The 20555-nt window shown below is 39.7% G+C and overlaps 2 protein-coding genes across 2 annotated transcripts; both read left to right on the forward strand.

Moving 5' to 3' along the window:
• Positions 1-154: 154 nt before the first annotated feature.
• LOC127371521 (dnaJ homolog subfamily B member 9) lies at positions 155-1661 on the forward strand. The gene is made up of 2 exons (XM_051414373.1): positions 155-672; positions 1262-1661. The coding sequence occupies exons 1-2, from the start codon at positions 435-437 to the stop codon at positions 1567-1569; spliced, it is 546 nt and encodes a 181-aa protein (XP_051270333.1). The 5' UTR covers positions 155-434; the 3' UTR covers positions 1570-1661.
• A 226-nt stretch (positions 1662-1887) lies between these two features.
• On the forward strand, positions 1888-7402 carry si:dkey-28n18.9 (uncharacterized). The gene is made up of 14 exons (XM_051414370.1): positions 1888-2151; positions 2306-2416; positions 2552-2659; positions 3302-3362; positions 3522-3646; positions 5450-5533; positions 5621-5695; positions 5769-5799; positions 5932-6019; positions 6146-6185; positions 6295-6381; positions 6554-6643; positions 6838-6903; positions 7020-7402. The coding sequence occupies exons 1-14, from the start codon at positions 2146-2148 to the stop codon at positions 7155-7157; spliced, it is 1110 nt and encodes a 369-aa protein (XP_051270330.1). The 5' UTR covers positions 1888-2145; the 3' UTR covers positions 7158-7402.
• Positions 7403-20555: the final 13153 nt, after the last annotated feature.

Raw genomic sequence — 20555 nt, forward strand, 5'->3', positions numbered from 1 at the left:
CTCACTGTGTTTGTTTTTACCGCCCTCTAGTGGCGATTATAGCGAATGACGCTGAAATATGTTTATTTTGGTTTGCCTTTTCGCCGGTAAATGAATTATTACACGGTTAACAAGTTGCATAGAAGACACAGTGGCTGTCCTATAGCTAAACGACGGTGAGCTATGAGTGAGCAATTTCATTTTATAAACTTTCTCTACCACGTTTTGGGCGTTACTTCAAAATGGGCGTAACATCTTGTGTCTCAAAGCTGTCAGTAAACTATTTCGTGTGCCAAGTGTAAGCCAACAGTAGCCTGTAGCTGCTACTGCTGACGTGTAGACACGATAGCTATATGTAGCCTACACATGAAGATGAGCTGTCACACCGCAAGATAGCTGCACTCCAGGTAACTCCTGTGTCTAACAGTTGTGTCAGTTCCTCATCCGTGCTCAGCATGGCAGTGCAAGGTGTTTCACACTGGATGCAAGTCTGCGTGGTCCTGCAGCTCTGCTTATCTGAACTCCTGCCTGCTGCCTCTGGGACAAGCAGAAATTACTATGATACTCTCAATGTTGAGCAAACCGCAACTGACAACCAGATAAAGAAGAATTTCCGCAAACTGGCCATAAAGCACCACCCCGATAAGAACAAGAGCGCGGATGCAGAGAAGACTTTCAGAGAGATTGCTGAAGGTAAAACGTGCCTGCAACAAACTGAACCTTTTTTTATAGTGTAGCCTAATCTATATTGTATATGCAGTTTACACAAGTGAAATACAGTCACTTTCAAAACAGATGCTCTCTTTATACTTAATAGACAACCCTAATTTGCCTTTTGTCAACACTACAGATTCAACTGTATTGTTATGGTTGCTATAAATGGGCTGGGCGATATTAAAAACATAGTATACAAGGATGCAATACAATTTAACAGCGTTGCATTTTTCAACTCAATATTATGACCTTCCAAAAGTTAGGGTTGGCTGTTGCATCAGACTGAATTGCTTTTAGCTAGGTGGACCTAATCAGTGGTTTAGGTGTGTCAGTTGGTGGTTGTGGTTTATGCCACTGTTCTGCAGCTTGAATTCAGGCAGTAAAGATCGTTATATTATCTTTAGAGAGTTTCGTTTGCAGAACATTACTGGATAATGCACATCAGAAGGGATTTATATGTAGGTATACCCAGTGCAGACAGAAAATAAGTGGATACCCTGCACCTTATGAACTTGTACCTTAGTCTACTTGCATTGCTCTGTCTCAGCCCTGTTTTCTCCTCTCCTAGCCTACAAGGTGCTCTCCAACAAGGAGAAGAGGAGGCTGTATGACAGCGTGGGCCATGAGGCTTTCCTAAATAATGACGCCTCTGTTGACCCTGAGGATGAACAAGAGGGAAACTTCCACTTCAGTTTTGCAGACCTCTTCCACAACTTCGATGACAGTCCCTTTGTGGAGGAGCCATACTTCCACTGGAGCTTTCATCCGGATGGGGAGGATGAAGATGGCTTATATGAACATTACACTTTTGAAGAGCCTGGCTTCAGCTTTTATTTTGGGGATGGGGATGAATATGAAGAAGATCACCACTATTAGATATCCGGTATATTTGTCCTGTATCCTGTATGACTGTTGTGTTTGAATGTATCGTCTTGTATTGATAATAAAGTCTCCATATTAAATTGTCATATCAGTATCTTTGTCTTGTATTCAGTATGTAGAAATCCAGCTAAATTGACTCTTAGGTAAGTGTGTGCATACTGCCTTTTTAATAGGATAACTTCTAAGTTTAGTGATTGTTTACAGGGTTGTGGGGTTGCAGGGTTGACAGCTGGGGGAACTGATTGGACCGTTATGCCACTTTTCCTGTGTGGGTGTGTCGAAGGTCCTGAGTTACTGACTAACACACCAGTTACTCATCGTTTTCCCTGCGCCAGCACTTTAGAATTGGCACTGCTTTTCTCCATTTACTCCATACTCCAGGACCAGTGTGCACTTTGACCCAGAGGATATCCTGTGCCTGCTCAGCAGTTGGAGCGTGAGTGCACTAAAGCCATCATAAGACAAACGATCTTTACAGCTTTATGCACTTTTATCGGGATAAAAGGATATTTAAACATTCTACAAAGCAGAGAAACTACAGACTGGAAACATTGACTTTCAAACTTGACAATGATGGTAAGTTTGCTTGAAAAGGTTCTTTCTGACAACCTCTTGAGTGTCATGTGACAGGCTTTTTACACCAGGCAGATATCCATATGTACAGTGTGGGCTAAGTGAAGTTTTTCACTCCCAGCTATTTTATTGATAATAGCCACATTTTGTATTACAGGAAGAGGTAAAAGAAGTGACACCTACTCTGAGTGTCCATGCTGATAACATTAAGGTAACAGAGGTGCTGAAAGAAGGGGACACACTTACCTTCATTATCGTATCCCAGAAGGTAAGAAAATGATTCACTTTCTTGTTATTTGCTGCAAGCGTTGCTAACATTAGATCTACATTAATGCAGTAAACCACTAAGATGGGTCTTTTGTGATATTGCAAAGACAGACATGTTGTCTCTTGTCCGTGCCAGCTGTCTGGGACAGGGGAGTACCATGTGGACCGGACCTATGATGATTTTGAATGGCTGCAACAGCACCTGTTCTCTCAGGAGGATGTGCCCGGGATACAGGGAGTCATAGTCAGTACTTTATTTCATCTGTTGCCACCTAAACTAATGCACACTTTTCTGACAATAAGGAGGAGGAGGATTAGCTTTATGTTATCTTGTTTCGAACTGTCTCCTGTCTTTTAAGTTTTGTAACTTAGACTATAAAAAATCTAGTTGTTTACTTAATACACTAACTCGCTACTGCTGCCATTCAAGTTATGGGGAGTATTTTTTTATTTTTTAAAAATGTTTCCTCCTTTCCCTTCCTTACATCCTTCTTTCCTTTGTGAGCAGGAAGCTTACTTTAGTATTACTAGTGTTCCAGCTGTCTCAGTACTGTAGAAAATTACGTAGAAGCTTTTTGGTATGATTTGATACATTTCTCAAGAAATTTAAGAAAATTAGGAAGTCGTTTTTGTATGCTACTTCCTAGTATGAGTGTGTTTTTAAAGTGTTACACAAGCAAATTCGAAGTAATAGTTGATCCAGGACATAAGGTTTGCATACTGTAAATACAAGCACTGCGCAGTTCAAAAAGCAATAACAAAATTTAAGTGCCTATCCTGAGCCAGGCACATAATTAAATAAAGGTCTGGTTTAGGAAAAAAAAAACAATAGAAGGAAACACAATATGGGCAGTAATAAAAATATACTATTGTTTTTTTCTTCAAGTTTCCTCCTCTTCCTGCAAAGGCTCAGGTGAATGCATCTGCCAAAGTTATGAAGCAGCTTGGTGAGTAGACCAAGACGACTACCGTAAAAACAAATAACTGAAAGATTTAAAAGTAAAATAAACCAAATATATTTCCCATTTTATTTGGTTGTACAGCAAGAGTGTGATATATTATGTGTGATAAGTGTTAGGCTTAAAATGTTGATGTTTTTTCTGCAGGTTTCCTTGGTTTAGAAGAGTGGCAGCCATACTGTAAAGCACTGGAAAACTTCCTCCAGCAGATCGCTGCACACAGCATACTCTGCAAAAATAAAGCTTTGGAGATCTTCTTGACAAGCTCAGATGTAAGTGGACACAACTTTTACTTGTTTTTTAAATCATAAAGAAGTTTATGTTACAAAAGGGTGCAATGTGATACCTTTTTACGAGAGAGACAGATAATAAATGGTTAAACGTTCACTGACACTGTTTCAGAAGAGAAAATGGAGGGATTCATGTGACAAATATAGTACGCTCCAAATATATGGAGGTCAACTTAACATGTGACAACATTTAACTTGATACACCAGTTGTGTCTTCAATAAGTTATGGTCACATTTTATCAGTGATAATGTGGACTTTATAGAAGGCTGTTCCTGAACTTATAGGTGGACTTTTGTCTGGTTTGGAGGTGGTGTTTTTTTTTCTCTTCCTCACAAAGCAGTGAGGTTTTAATGTTTTAACTACACTATGAAATCATGAGAGGAGAGCAGATTTCTTCAGTCCACTGTAGGTTAATTGTATCAACTAAAAATACAACAAACTGAGATTTCTTAAGCACAACTGAAAATGACAGGGTTTCTTATACTGTCATTACTACCTTTTCCATTACCATTCACAGTTTCTTTCCCAACACACGGTATATCTATTTCTGAGACACTGACAATGGGCCACAGACTTACATCTTCAGCTTGGTCTCCAAATTAACAAAACCTGCCCCTATCTAAGTGCTGCAGGTTGTGTTGACCGGGTTGTTCGTCACATGCCACCATTGTGCTGGAGTACACGCTGGGTAATGTTAGGAGCAGATGATGACACACACACAAAGCTCTCACAGCTCTCCTGTTTTCAATAACACATCCTTGTTGGCAGGTATAACTACAAACTATACATTTACAAGTGTTACTTTATGATTATACGACTCTACAGAGTATTGAGACGTACACGTTACATAATATATTCTATTCACTTTCCAACACTGTTATGGTCATTTATTCCGCCTCGGCTGATTAATTCATTATACAACTCTGGCTTATCTAACAGTTTTCTGCCCATACATAGCTCAGAAATTTCCCACACCGGCTCCCTCCTGTTCGCATGTTGAACTGTCCTTGGACAAGATACTGAAGCACAAATCTTTCCCAAAGGCTGTCCCATCAGTATATGAATGTGGGTGAATGAGACATGTATTATAAAGTGCTTTGAGTGGTAGGAAGACTAGAAAAGTGCTTTATAAATAAGAATACAAACTCTCAGCCTGCAAGTAACATCAAGGTTAATCTGTTTCCATTAAACCTTTTTTTTAGAGGCATATAATACAGTATGCTATTGTCAGACTGTAGCCTTTAACGAGGAAGTGTTTTTCAGTTTTACACTGATTGATTGATGAGACACAGGATGGAGTTAATACAGATAAAAGTTATTATGTTGTTATTTTACAAAGCAATGGATTATTTCAACTCTGTATCAGGCATGCATGTATGTATGCAGGTACATGCACACTGAGTAATTCTGCCTCTTCACTGTATAAAAGAGTTTGTGTCAGGTTGTTTCAGGTATGGATGATAATACTTTCCTGTCTGATCGAGACAGATTGTCATTGTGTGTGGAATGCTGTATAACAAGCACAACCACAGTTTGTTGGGGCATGGACAAAAAAACATTTATGGATGTTCAACAAATGTGTGTACGTGTTAATTCTGAAACTTATGTACCCAATACCCATTTTCTAATGCTGAGACAATATTGATTTGGCACTAAAGATTAGAGTTTCACTTTGTCGTTAACACAGTGTGTCTGTCTTATAGGCTTCCTCACATGTTGGGAAGATTTAATATATTGTGTTTAAACAGTATTAACGTTGAAAGTGTTTATTTGTGTCCTTGTAGCCTCCAGGCAGACAGAGAGTAAGGAAAAACATTTTCAACCGACTGAGTCAAGCTGTGGTAGAGATGAGGAAAGAAAGCCATAAGGTACACAACTGGGACTCATACAAACAGAAATGTATAGCCTCTATACCTGCACGTTAGGTTTTAATGCCATAATATCTGTGTCTGCAGGATGTGGATGAGTTCTTTCAAACTGAACGGGATCATAACCTTGTTTTAACTGGCTGTACCAAGACTGCAACTGAGGTGACTCACCTGTTTGTTTTCAGAACCAAATACACTCTTGTTTGATTCTTTAACCTTTTCGTTTTTCTTGCAGAGATTCCTGGATGTGGTGCTAACTGAGCAAAGTAAGAAAACAGCTGTTTTTTATTTATAAGTTTGGGAGAGACAAGAAGTGCCAATCAGTTGGCATTGTTTGGACTTTACTGTATTTGTCCCAAGTCTGATGTTAATATGTGTTCTATGTGTTTTGTTTGCAGAAATAGCAGTGGCCTGTGGGCACTTCTCAGCTGCTCTGCAGCTCTGTGTGGAACAAGGGGAGGATCCTGACAAACAGGCCTTCTCTAAGTGAGACAATAATAGTGTTGGTCCCATGCCAGTATCATATGTACTTAAAGTTAATGCATCTGAACATTGCATACAAGGTATTATAAATGAGTGTCATTTGAAAATGAAGCACTTTTTTTTTTTCAGGGCTTGTGTAAAATTATCAGAAGTCTTTAATTCTATGATGGTAAGCTGTTTGTCCTTATAGAAATAGAATAATTAATAGTAAAAGTAATAGTAGTAATATAAATACAAAGCAATAAATCATGGCAAGTGACATATTTGTGTGTTGGCAGAAAAATATGACAAGTGTTGCTGAAAACAACGTGAACACTCTTGGAGTAGGCCTGGATCTGGAGTCACGCTACCAGGAGGCAGAAAAGGTGTGTAGCCTAGTTTTTAAGTAATTTTTTTTCTTCATCTTATGTACGTTGTCTCTCCACCTTGAATCTTAGCCTTCTATTGACGTATGACGTGACACTGAAAGGTCTCACTAATATTCCTGTGTGCAACGTGATTATTTGTTTATCTATTTATTTATTATTTCCAATGCAGGAAATGCTCTTCAGAAGAACCTGTAAGCTAGTGGAGTTAGAGACCGCCAGGAGGAATGCAGAGAAGGCCAAACCTGTAAAGAAGGCTGCTGTAAGTGTCTGCACTCCCGTATAATAAGAACACAGTGACACTAGCTCAGATGTACATGCCTTGTTGTGACCAGCAGATGTCAGTAACATTCTGCTGGAATGTTTTGAAGACATTAGTTGCAAGTATAGTCTGTCTATTCTTGCTGATGAAGACCAAGTATATGATGATGATGACATGCTCTCAATATCCATCAGATGGAGGAGGTGAAGAAAGCAGCAGAGACAGAGTTTGATCACATTTGTGGAGTGGCTAAACAGGAGGTAAAACATCAAATTCATGGATTCTCTGTGTTCACACTTACCCATCTTAAGGGTACTGTGCGGCATCCCATTTGTTGACTGTATGTATTAACATGCATTTGCTGTGTTTCTCCCAGATTGCGCAGTTCCATGGCTTGCGTGTGAAGATGTTGCAGCAGGCTTTGGTTCAGTGGTGTGAAAAGCAGCTTCTTACAGCCAAAGAAAAGGCTGACCAGTTCGACCAGCACCTGCAAGCCTTTAGAGGGATGGCCTAGTGACCCCACACTTAATGAAGCGTCCTCAGTATGTCTAAACATAGCATGGGATAACCCAAACATGTCCTTCACCCTGTGCTGCAGAAGTCAGATGCTTTCTTTGATTTAATTACATCCAGTGTAAAAAAATATAAGAGAAGGGGAAAATCTTCCTGATAATCATACAGCATCCCTATAACTTGTACACACACACAAACTGAGTCTCTCCTCAATCTCACTCACACCAATAAAGCCCTTGCAGAAACGATGGTTTTGATTTTTTAGCCGCGTTCGTCTGGTAAGGCCATTACCTGAGAGTGTGTGTGTGTGTGTGTGTGTGTGTGTGTGTGTGTGTGTGTGTGCGCGTGTGCGTGCGTGCGTGCGTGCATGTGTTCTATACTACACTCATACATTTGTGCTGAGAGTATTGTGCTGCTCTCTAGCCACTACATCAGCTGGGGTCACACAAAATAAAGTGTGATGAATTGATTCCCAAAGTACCTGCTCGCCTTTGTGTGTGTTTCTTACTCCTGGATCATTAATCAGTTGGTTTGACTGCTCCTGCAAGGACGTAGCAGCAAGGACACTGTGCTGCCGTTTGGCTTTTGAAAACTATTCTGGCTTTGTAAATATCTATTAATGATCTCTCTTACAATCACTCTATGGTCCATATCCAGATTGTATGAAACACCTTGTGAGGTCTGGCATAAAACTATGACACACTTAGCTAAAATTTTTGCACTTCAGCACAATGTCATCTTCCCCTTCTCTGTCTGCTGTGGACTGCAGGTCCATATCTCAGCACTGCTGTGCACTTCATCTCATCTGTTCTGGCCTGTAATCTCTCCGCTGGGTGAATAAGGAGGAGTGGTAACCATTTGAGGGAATGAGTCAGAGAGAGATAGATGAGCAGTCTCATAAGAAGAGAGGGTGGAGAAGAGGTTTGGCTCATTGGACAATGAAGGAGTAGATAAAAGGCAATCATGCCATGGAGTGCCAAGAGTATGTTTTCAGTCCACACAAACAGAATATTTGGTATAGTTTTTGGTTAAAATAAAAGGCTGTCAACTCTTGGCATTGGGTGTCACATGATGGTTTCCCCTTGGGAAACATATTTCCCCACTGGTCTTGTAACCTGACATCATTTCCTTCTCTGTATCCTCCACCCTCATAACTACCGGTCTTCTTCAGACTCAGATAGAATCACAGAATGCTGACAAACAACTTATACGAGTATTTTATTTTTCATTTTATTAAGATAGATAAGTTTTTGTCTTGCTTATAGAGCAGTACACACGTTATGGAGCTATAAGAATTGGCCAACTGTCAAATCCAAACAAACTGGGGGCAGCATACACTATCACCAGAAGGTTGGGCTGTCCACCCATACTGTAAGAAACAAGGAAATGCACAGTTCCTCTTTCTTTCTTTCTTTCCACAAACAGCTAATTTAATATATGAAGACTAACATTACTGTAACAGTAAAGCTTTACAATTACCTACCTTTATAAGTTATTGCTAAATAACCAACAGCTATATATTTCATTATTATTGTTACACCAAGTGTTTAATTACAAATCTAGAAGAAACACTGAGATCAGCATCAAACTTCATCCCTTCACTCACCGAGAGCTGTCTCCACTGGCTCCCTGTGTCTTTGACAAAATAATAATGTGGAAATGAATTTTCATTTATCATTGTTGTAGGTTTAAAGTGACTCTTCAATATTAAGAATGTGTAGCCATTACACAACAAATAAAAACAAATGATTTAACATTTTGTCAACTAAAATGTGCATCATACATTACATTCTGACCTGGTGCCTTTTCCTATATATTATTATTATATTTTCCTATAGCGGTAGCTGCTAATCTTGAGTCTCCCTAGCTAGCTATGGAGTCCAAATCCAAAACGTTCTCAGAAGAAAATTGAGAATTTAAGTGTGTGGACGGATTTTTTTCATTTTTTCAATGTTGCCTGCTTAACAGTATGCTTGATCTGTGGCAAACAATTGCATGATATGGCTCAAATATGTTTTGTGGTTCCATTCCAACCTTTTGTTGTTGTTGTTTTTTTGGAAAGTAAAGGTTGCTTACCCATGTTATAAACCAAAGTATTGGACAAATTGATATTTAGACATTTCACTCAAAGCCACAAATATAAACCCAGAAACTTCTTCACGTGTGTGTGAACAAATAAATAATGTGTACCAAAAAGCAATAGTCTCCAAGCATGCATGCTAATACTGTAGGCCCGACCTGTTTTAAAATAAAGCAAAGACAGCTGTTGTAGGAACTTGTTTTAATCTCACGAGAAAATACAAGTTGTACCTCAGCAGCTTTTCACGCTCTGCAATTGTATCCTGTGCTCATAATTAAATGGAAAAGCAAAATGTATATTTATGTCAGATCACTTGCTAATCGCCAGTCTAGCTTTTTTACACTATTTCATGTTGTCGAGGTAGTAACAAAAAGCCATTCACTCACCTTTTAGCACACACGTTTATTGATCATTAAATCCAATAATATCTCCATCTAGGTTTTACACTTCATTTTTGTGGTTTATTGGTTTTAATGAGGCGCAGTAAAAGTTAAATGTAAGAAGTTTATGGACCATTTTTATGATTCTGTGGTTTTACTTCTTTGTCTGAAGTCTTCTATCTACCTGAGAAAAACACAGTGTGTGAGATGTGTGAGAGAGTTAACAAAATGCATTATGCTGTACTTACAGTAAGCAATACAAATGGAAAAATATGTATGTATTCTATTCTATATACTGTATTGTAAAATTATTCTGTCTGTTATTACTCAAAGCCGCAGTACTTCCTCTCCTGCTGTTTGTCACTGCATTATACCAGATGAATTTCACAACAGGGGAGCCACATTTCTGATCTCATTCTGGGGCTGCAGCAAGTAACTAGCGCACAGGGTGAGTGCACACGGGCACACACACAAATGAGAGCCCTTCTCAACTGCTGAGAGCATGACCCAGATCAAGGACAGGGAGATCATGGCAACGCTCTGTGTGTGTGTGTGTGTGTGTGTGTGTGTGTGTGTGTGTGTGTGTGTGTGTGTGTGTGTGTGTGTGTGTGTAAATGTGTGTGTTTGAGTGTGAGAGTACATCCCATTGAAAACATGCACTTAGAGCTGATTCACTATAGTACCTCATTACTGGTGGAAAGGCAGCACTCAACACACCGCCCTATAGTCTGACAAGAGATCGGGTTGTCAAGTGTGACCTGAAGGCAATAGCTTGTCTGAATACACAGTGAGACTAGGCATTGTGACTCAGCCATCCCAGCGAAGCTACACTACACCAGTTTGATGAGTATGACTGTCTGTCTGTTAGATGATGAAGAAATATGAAGACAGGCTAATAAGTGTTTACACAGGAGGTTTTTTATCGTTGCTTGCTCATTCGTTGGTGTCCTGAGTCATAAATCTGTATTGGGGGATTTATATGTTGCTGTAATAAATTAGTGAATGAATCTCTGGTATTGTAAGTCACAAGGATTGAAGTGGGTATGTTTTATCTTGACAAGAAATGAAAGCATCAAATAATTAAGTATGAGATATTTTTTTGGAGCAGATAATTCATCTTATCCTATGTCTTCATACTGTATTTTTATACTTTTATTCACTTACTTTACTTTAGAATACAACAAATTCAACAAACATGCAATATTTGTAATAATGTGTTAATTTGATTAGTACAACTACTGCGTGTGATGGCTGTAACAGATCAGAAATTCTGTCTCGTCTTTCCCTGACTGGTTTCCCCTTCAGAGGTCCACATTGCTCTTCTCCATCTTCACAGCCATCTTTGATATCTTTGAGAATCTCAGACTCCTGGGAAGCTGCAAGAACAAAATTTGACTACAGAATGCTAATATGAAGGTTTCTCCTTGTCCAACTTACCGATCGAGACTTGACATCCCTGCCAATTACTATGGGTCTTGAAATAAAAAAAAGAACTTTGAAAGCCTTAATCCTGTATTTGCTTGCATGGTGCTTCTGTCATAAAGTCCGAGGCTCGGCTGTGCTCTATCTCAAATTAGTGAGCATGTTGCAGCCGAGTTGAGTCAACCCAAGGTTGTTGGCACCTCATTAAATCTAATCACTGCCTTACACAGATTATGACTCATTAAAAGTTTGTAGGATGGAGAATGAGACAGGAGGAGAGGGAGAGAAAGAGGCGAATGCCATAATGCAGATGCCCTAACCATCTGTAGTTTATACAGCTTCATAAGGCGCATCCCATTCTGAATGAACAAGGTAAATACTACAAAATAGAGCCTCTCAGCTATAAAATCAACCCTGATGGCAGCACTCCACCGATGATTTGGATAGTGGGTACTGTATCAAATTTCTCCCCTTGCAGTGGATTACAGCATTGCAAAGCATTAGACTTGCTAATTTAGTCCATTTTTCTGTTCACTACTGAATGGAGCCATAAATATTAATACTTTCACACTCCCCTCCTGGCTGCTTGTCATGCGTTGAAGGGATTGCGGCTGATGGTATGATATTGTTAATTAGGTTTGCAGGGATAATGTCAGCAGCGAACCTATGGACAGGCTGACATGTTGAGGTGATGACTTTCCTGCCATTCTTGATACAAAACAGTGTTTCTCTGAACAGGGGAACAGTAACCAGAAACATGCAGCAGGAAAGCAAAGCTGTCCATCACCTGATTTCACAACTTAATTATTCAGTTTTGTTTTCACACAATATTAAAGAAGAAAACACGTTTACAAAGTAGTGATGTTTTGTTACGCAAAAGGTACAGTACAGTGAATATCAACAAGTGTGCACTCACACACACAAATGCACCCATTAGAGTAAAATCAATTATTCATCAATTTTTCCACCACAGCTTTGACCCACACACAATCAAGCTCTCCACTGCAGAGGTCATTTTGTCACATGTCTTCATCATGTGTTTTTTTTCAGTCTCCATCCCCAACAACATGTCCTACAGCACACTGTGTGCTGCATGGGATGACATGTGGTTACTATAAAATACTATTGTAGCAACAGCTGACCACTGGCGTAGTTGAAAGAATTAGACACATGGTACATTTTCTGTTTCCCACAACCATAAGGAAAGGTCTATGTTTTGGAAAATCAGTGTGATCCAAGAAGAGACTCTGATCCTTAGGGGTTTTTTTTCCTGTCACTGTACTTGGATGGTCTAATGATGTGAGAGGTTTGTGTCAGCTTCAAAAAGGAAAATTCTTCAGCTTGTTTAATTGGTTGTTTTGTTAAATCTTTAATGAGAAACTTTTCTATGAAAATCTATTGATCACCACAGGAAAGAGTCTTTTTTTAATCTGTCAGCTACTTTACTGCACCCCTGAAGCTGCAGGATCCACAGTTTTATTCAAGGACACCTCAGCAGGGTGATTCTAGCTGGCAAAGTGGCTCAAACCAGGGCCTTCTGCAGTGGTTGAAGGACAGGATCGCTGCTCACTATGGCACCTTGATGTTCCAAACAAGCATACAAGGGCAAAGCAACCAGATGGAAAGTCATCCCAGGCCCCAACAACAAACAGAGGTAGAGCATCTGTTGCAGGGATGTATCCAAGCCCACTCCAGAGCTCAAGACAAGTCTCGCCTCACCTTTCCTGCTGTTGTTTCCTCTGACTCAGACTTGGCAAAGAGATACAGATGGGATCTCAAATGCCCCCTGGATACTGCTATTAAATTTCACTTTGAGATAATGCATGCTAAAGTCTCATTAAATCCCAGTCAGAGATAATGCATGGTAAACTCCCATTATGGTTTGATTAGGAGGCGCAGGGCCCGCGGTCGTGCTGATTGTGTTTTTAATCAGATGCTTCCTGCTGCAGAGCAAACAAGAGCTAAGAGGAGAAAAAAAAGAGGAATGAACGAAGCAAAACAAGCTGAGCAAGCAGTAACAATTTTCTTTTCTCTCTAAGGACAAAAGTGAAATTGTTGGGTATTGTTTTTGGCATAATGAAAGTGGATTATATTATATGAGAGTGGATTTTAAATGGAATTATTTTACACTGTTATTACTGTGGAGAAATTAATAATTTGGTGGAACAGAAACCATTGTACAAGGAAACAGAATTTCATCAATGTCTTTCCCATTTAAGTGCTTTTTAACTGCATAAGCAAAATTTTATATTTGTATTTTTTATATACTCAGCAGGTGCATTATTGATCATCACCCACATTGATCATTGTAATAACAATGTTCTACAGTAACTAATGGCTCTTTTTATCCAACAGGTCCAACATATTTACCAAATACACGCACACCATCTAATCCAATGCAGTGCAATGTCAATTATTATGGTAATGTGTTTCAGGGGATGAATGACATGTTTTACAACTACCTTTAATTAATACAGCTATGCCTTAGATATACTTACATTTATAAACGCCGTAAGCTATGAAGTAAGGTCACAACACTGTGTGCATGCATGTGGATGGATGGATGGAAGGATGGGGGTACATTTACCTGTACCAGTATAAACTGTCTTACTGTCTTATGATTTAATTAACTAAGAAAATGAAGAGAAATGAATGTAGTGACAAAGATGTATATCTTCAGTGTAGTAATACAGTAAACAGGACTGCTCCCCTAGTATGGATTCAGAACATTGCTCAAGGGTACTATAGCACTAATACTTTCCTGGACTGTGTTCATAAGTAAATGTGTAGACAAACTTTTTCAGTTTGTTTGTTGCCAGCACCCACAGAGCACGTTGGCAGTTTTGCTTGATATCCACATTTAAAGAACTAGTGTTTTTCCACCCAGATGGTACAGGGCTTTTTAAAGTATCACGGAGAGGACCAGAGACGAGTCAGCAGCTGTCTCTGTGGTTCCTGCTTGTTCAGACTCTGTGATTTATCATAGCCTCCACCCGTATAGGACACCCTGCTTAGCAAAGTCAAATCAAGTTTATTTGTATTGGCAAATATCCCACATAATGTCTAATTGGGCTTTAAAAGGTACATTAACACTGGCTACTATCTTGGCTCAGGCTCTTTAAGAAGACAAAGACTTTTAGCACCAATATGCATTAAACATCAATGTAAGAACAAAGGAAACTCACTGACATAAAGGGAGGTCCCCAGCTCACAGAAAAAAGGCAAAATTAATGAAACAACAGCTTTAAATACTTCCAGGACAAACAATTAAAGCAATTGAGAACATTAGTAACAGCAGTCTTTCCATTAAAGCATTAAGATGCCCAATAACTATACAACTTATGTTATATTCAGGCTAGAGTAAAGACTGCTAGGAAATGAAAACCCATAACGTCGTCTTTCCAAAGTCTCACTCGGTACAGTCCACACTGCTAACACCTGGTGGAATAAGGTGCATTCATGTGTGCACCATCCTAAACCAGGAAGTGGACTTCAGAGAAAGATGATTAGAAATCAAGGCAAACAAGAGACCAATAAAACAAATATTAGAATGAAAACATGCTAAATATGTATTAATCAACTAAAGTGGATCCTGTATTTAGATGATCATCACATGTCACCTAACCAAAACCAAATATTAGAGGGAACAGGATCCAACTTTTCCCCAGAGAAGAGGGAAATAGCATTAGCAGGAGCCATGTAAATAACGGCAATAATTTAAAACCCTGACTGCTGTACTCTGTATCCCATCCATTAAGCTATTGCTAAAACTATTCACCAAGGGACGATTTAATCCCATCAAATTTAGAAAGTTATGCACACTCTTGAGACTGCACGAATAAATAAGGTTCAAGTCTGGATTTGAAAATCACAAGAAGGGCAGCTTCCTTGACAGCAGCTGAGAGTTTGTGCCAAAAAGAACAGGCTTCATAGGAAAGGGCTCCATTTCCTGAGGATTTCTCTTAGAAACCAAGGGCTCTGTCTACTGAGATCTCAAAGCATGTAAATGGACATAGGAGTTTATGAGGTTTGTTAAGTATGGCAGAGCAAGACTATATGCTATTTTATATGTTAAGAGCAGCATTTTTAAAATCAGGCCTTGCATGAATAGCCAGTGGGGATCTAAGACTGGAGAAACATGGTCATTAGAATTTGGTAGGCTATTTTGGTGGTACTTTGAACAAACATGACTTTTTCATAAAGGTTAAGGCATATTAAACCGAAGGAAACTACAGTCTGGAAGTTAGGTGTAGCAAGTCTCAGAGGATGAGCCTGTTCACAGCCCTGTGTCCTGTACTTGTCTTGTGTCTAGAGAGACTGTGCTGCTTCTCTCACCTGCTGCCAGAGTAGTGATTTTTCTTTCTGTCTCATTCAGCTGAGTGTAGGGGAGACAGAGGGCTTTGCAACTGAAAAATAATTTTCTGCTGATTACAGCAGTTACAGTACGTGCTGAGACAAAAGGAGAGGACACAGGACCTATGGAGCTATCTTATGAGGTGTATTACCATAAAAACTGAAACACTTTATTCATTATTACATTATTAATCTATTTTTTACCCTTATCCACAAAACACACACACACACACACACACACACACACACACACACACACACACACACACACAGAAGAGAGGCATCTACTGTTGCAGGAAAAATCAATTGATGAATAAATATATATTTAAAAAATCCCCCAGTGGATCAAGATGTGACATTTAGTATGGCACATAAACTATTACAGAGAGCATTATCATGCTAAGCAGACAGAGAGAGGGAACAAAGTCATTAAAAATGATGAGTACAGTAGAACATTTTTAACAAGCTTTACCAGCCGTTCTCCTGTTTCCTCTCCGCCATAACACGTGTATGTTGTTTTGTGTGTGTGTGTGTGTGTGTGTGTAACAGACTGCTCTATCTATGCTTTTCTCATAGTGTGAAGCCGCCAATTAGAGGCTGATTGAGGGAAAATGAACAGAACAGGTGGAAGAAATGAGGGGAAATTAGAGGAGAGATGGTTAGGAGATGCAAAGGGAGGAGAAGGGAAGGGAAAATGAAAAACAACAACTTTTTCTGAAAAGGGGAAATTAATTGGACAATCTTTACATAATCTTTCTTTTTACATAGCTGCAGAGTTATTAATCAAAGTCAGACAGCTGAGTGAATAATTTGCTGGGAATGATAATGAATGATGAGGGAGAGTGTGTCCAGTCTTGTCTGAATGTGCTTTCTCTGTGCAGATATTAACCCTTCCTCCACACAGAATTACAGAGCACTGGGGAATACACAGTGGTTCTACATGAGTCAGATTTGAATTAGTCTTTGGAGCCATCATTACTACACCCGTGACAAAACAACACACATTTGACACCTTAAATATAATCAAACAATGTGGAAGCATTAAACATATTCTGTCTTTCTTTTCAGGAGAAAGTTTAATGCAACCTGCAGACACAAAGTGGTGTCAGTGTCATTAAGGCCGTGGCAGCCCTCTACCTCTTCATTTTATACAATGATCCGCAGAAATGCACACAAAGCTCCCTAATCTGCTCTGTGTAACCTGTGATGAATATGAATGAGGATATGAATATAGATGAGAAAAAAAAAATTAATATTGATGAAGGTTTCTCCTCCCTCGGACTGATGGTGTAGGGGTACTGAGTGGAACCAATCAGTCAACATAGAGCAGCCACATGATTGGCAGGCAGGTCCATTGCTCTTTTCAGTATCTACAGTAACACCTCAGGGTGTGTGTGTGTGTGTGTGTGTGCATATTAATACATGTCTGAGTCTTTGTTTGATGTAAAAGCACAATGTTTTCTTTTAGTGAAACTGCTGGTCAGCAGTGTTGTGGTCTTAGCGGCATTTGTAACACTTTACTGTAACCTTGCACTGATTTGACTGCAGTCTCAGTAATTAATAAGCACTGGTACTCGTAGGGGTACATTTGTTGTGGTAAACAACATGTAATGAATGCATCTGCACCGACAAACTAATGGCATCTCTACAGGATGTTTGTTGGGATGATGAATTACATGCAAAACAAGCACATGAATTTTCCTTAATGGTTTCATTGTCATTAAACTGATTAAACCAACTCCAGAGCTTAATGAGGCATGCCAGTCGGATGGCAGATGCATTGATGGCAGTTATGGGGTCAGGTCAAGGGTCACAATTTCTTATTGGCCTACTGATTGAACTACCATATCATACTGGATACCTCACACAGCTTTGATATTTTCAGTGTCACACAGCACTCCCCTCAGCTTTAAGTTCCCTCTGAAATAAAAAGCTTCCTACAGGCTGTATCCTCTCAGTGCTTCATTACAGGGCTAATGCAGCGTCTCCTGTTCCTACAGCCGTAGGATCATTTACCACCTCTTTACCTTGTGCTTTTCCCCATTTACCCCAGGCCTCCCATTCCCAGTAATGAGTCGAGAGGAACCAATGACTGCATGGATCAAATTGTTCCCCCACCATCTGTGGTATATCGACTGTGCAGCCCTCGATCCCTGCAAGAGAGAAGTCTTAGTCTGAAACGTCTGCACGGACACCTATACTTTATTGCTTTACCCAAGAGTCACAGTGAGTTCAAGGGCTCTTCACAGGAGAACTGTGGTACATATTTGCTCTTAGAGTAAGTGGATATTCACTGATGCTGACCTGATGCTTGAGGAGGCACTAAAAAAATAAATAAATAAAATAAAATAAAATTAAACCTTCAAGCAGCGATGAATGGGTGCTCACAGTCCACTCACATCTGGGTGTGCTGCTGTTTAGAGAAGCGGTGCTGAATTTTCATGTATTTTGGAGACTATGTGAAGAAGTTAAATGTCACTTGCTGTGTCCACCATGTGGCGAAGGAGAACGCCTACATTTTATGCCACACCACATACAGGCCATTCAACAAAAATTCATGATTACCAAAACTATACATTGTCAAGGTCAAAACCTCAAGAGGCTTTTTTGTAAGTCTGGACATGATACATATGCCTACTGAGTTCGGGGGTGCCAGGGCTGCTTTCTTGAAATTTGGTAGGGGCGCTATCGAGCCATTTTGCCATTATGCACAAGACCCGTATTAGATTTATGTTATTTATGTTGTGTCTGCCTGGTAGTTTGGGGTATGTTAGTCCCCCCAAAAACCCCATAAACTGTTAAAGCGAAACATTGACATTTGCCGTGTCACCACAGCAAGTGTTCAATAAAAACTCACCAGTTTCCTAACATATCATCATCAACCTATTTCAGCTTAATCTGATTAACCTGTTAGGAATAGTATGTAAAAGTATTAGTGTATAGATTTTCTTTGTTTTACACATTTGTTTGTCTTGAATCGATAGGACAGCTGAAGAGTATCAGGAAAGTGGGGAGAGAGAGAGGGGGAATGAAATGCCCACCAGTCTACCAGTTGAGCTACCAGTTGAGCTACCAGGTGAGCTGACAGGGCGCCCCAGTGTGCACCGATTTTCATGCATATCGGTGAAATGTGCCACTGGGGCTGCTCTTTATGGGGGTGCTGTTGAGCCATTTTGCTTGTGTTACTGCAGCCCGTGCAATTAAAGTAATATGTAATATGTAATAAGTTACATATTTGCATAACTTTTGAAACTTTTCTGTTGTTTTTCTCAGTGATCTGACATGGACACCTTATGATACTGACACAATCAGATATACGTCAATGGTATCAAATTCTCACACCCCACAAACTCCCCTGCTGTCCCTTCCAGGATCCACTGTGACAAGGACTGTATCAACAGAGGCAGGACTCCCTGTGACAATTGTGATGGTGAAAATTGTGACATGTATTCATTGTGGCAGTGCAGAGGAGTGTGACAGGCCTAGACAGGACTGACTGCCCTGTGTCATGAGATCATATGTCAGCACTGTGTGTGACATTCCCTCAGGGACACAGTTTGTGCAAACGAGACACTAAAACCACCAATGTCCCGGTAAAGCTTATCAAGGGTCAGGACAAAAACAGTGAGAAACAGTACAGTATGAATGAATGGTTAATTAGATCCCATTATGCACATAATTTAGGGATAATTCGTGGCCACCAAAAATAAAGTGTTACATGATCATCTCTGGGAGGAACATAATCGGCTTATAGGGATGAATCTCTTTTGTACAAACCCTCTCCGAAGGCTTTTAGCCAGCCAGAGGTGACATCACTCTAGGGTTGCACATTTGTGTCTCTTTTGTGCTTTACAATACACACTCAGCAAGCAGCAAATGCCCACTACTAGCTTGAGCAATGGAAGTCCCTATCAGGGGCATATATTAACTTGGCATTGCAGACAGAATGTCCTAAATGAGATCATGGTCCAAATTTTTTAATTGGTAAATGGGCTCTAAATTCAGACTCGAGCGTAAGCTGATCGAGAAGGATAGATATTTTTAAAGCGAGAAACTGCATTCTCAAGCCCCATAAATCAGAGTTTTTTTCCTCTGGCTGCATTGTAGAGCCAATTAGTCAGATGGATGTGCAGTGTTATCTTCACTCTGGCTCATCTCCACTACGCGAGCCCACAGCTCCTGTAAACTACTGCGGCCGAATAGGCCCGATAAGATCGGTAATAAAGAACCACCATGCTGATATTTCTGCCATTGCAACAGCTAGAAGAGGAAAAGCAGAGGTTACCACCGTGGGGTGCCATATATACTCACATCTAATCATATCACTTAGCACTATTCAAAAGTCGAACACTATTTTATATTGAATGGGAATTAAACTGCTTCTGTAGCCTCTACACTCTCTTTGGACACAATTTTCCTCAGTTAGATAATAATGTATTTCACATACTTGCAAGTTATCTTATTACACAAAGCTGGGGTAATCGCAAGGTTGATTTTAAAACAAATTGTCAGAAGATAAATAGATAGATGTATTTTAGTGATCCCAAATTGGGAAAGTCTGAAAAAGTGACCCTATCAAATTTTAAGACAGCATGACTGCATACAAAGTAAATGAAGAGGTGCAAATAAGTATGAATTTGCACAGGGTGGCAACTGAGGGGCAGAGTTGAAAATATTTTACCTTGAGAAAAAAATTCTGGTATAGATCATGAATCTGTTTTATAAATGTACAGACAGAGAAAATGAGACTGGAGGAAAGAGCTGGTCAGCCACAGCCTGCCAGCTAATTTACAGCTAACATCAGAACAGGTGGTACATTAGTTGTTTGGGACAAATAAACATGGGCAGATCAAACTCTATCACAGTCTGACTTGTGTGAATGTCCCTGTATCCTACACTTATCATAATGCAACTCCACAAACCTTACCAACACTCATGGCTCTAAAGCTCCACACCCCACTTTATAAAATAGGGTTTTTTTTTTCATTCACTCAAAAGTCATCTATCTTTCTCTAGAATGACTGAACCCACCTTCAAGGAAACTATAAAAGAACCTATAAATTACTCTACAAAATCTATAAGTGGCTGTCCATTACAGATTTGGCCTTATTTGGGAATTTAAATCCCTAGAAACTTTACTTACTCTGTAACTTCACGCTGGGAC

This window comes from Dicentrarchus labrax, unplaced genomic scaffold (genome assembly GCF_905237075.1).
Source record: "Dicentrarchus labrax unplaced genomic scaffold, dlabrax2021, whole genome shotgun sequence".
Lineage (NCBI taxonomy): Eukaryota > Metazoa > Chordata > Actinopteri > Moronidae > Dicentrarchus > Dicentrarchus labrax.

What these genes read in the sequence shown, in the direction of transcription:
- LOC127371521 (XM_051414373.1), top strand. Translation starts at nt 435, where the DNA reads ATGGCAGTGCAAGGTGTTTCACACTGGATGCAAGTCTGCGTGGTCCTG. An exon ending in TTTCAGAGAGATTGCTGAAG is followed by an intron (nt 673 to 1,261) that starts GTAAAACGTGCC and finishes CTCCTCTCCTAG; the next exon opens with CCTACAAGGTGCTCTCCAAC.
- si:dkey-28n18.9 (XM_051414370.1), top strand. An exon ending in TCATTATCGTATCCCAGAAG is followed by an intron (nt 2,417 to 2,551) that starts GTAAGAAAATGA and finishes TGTCCGTGCCAG; the next exon opens with CTGTCTGGGACAGGGGAGTA. An exon ending in GCTACCAGGAGGCAGAAAAG is followed by an intron (nt 6,382 to 6,553) that starts GTGTGTAGCCTA and finishes TTTCCAATGCAG; the next exon opens with GAAATGCTCTTCAGAAGAAC.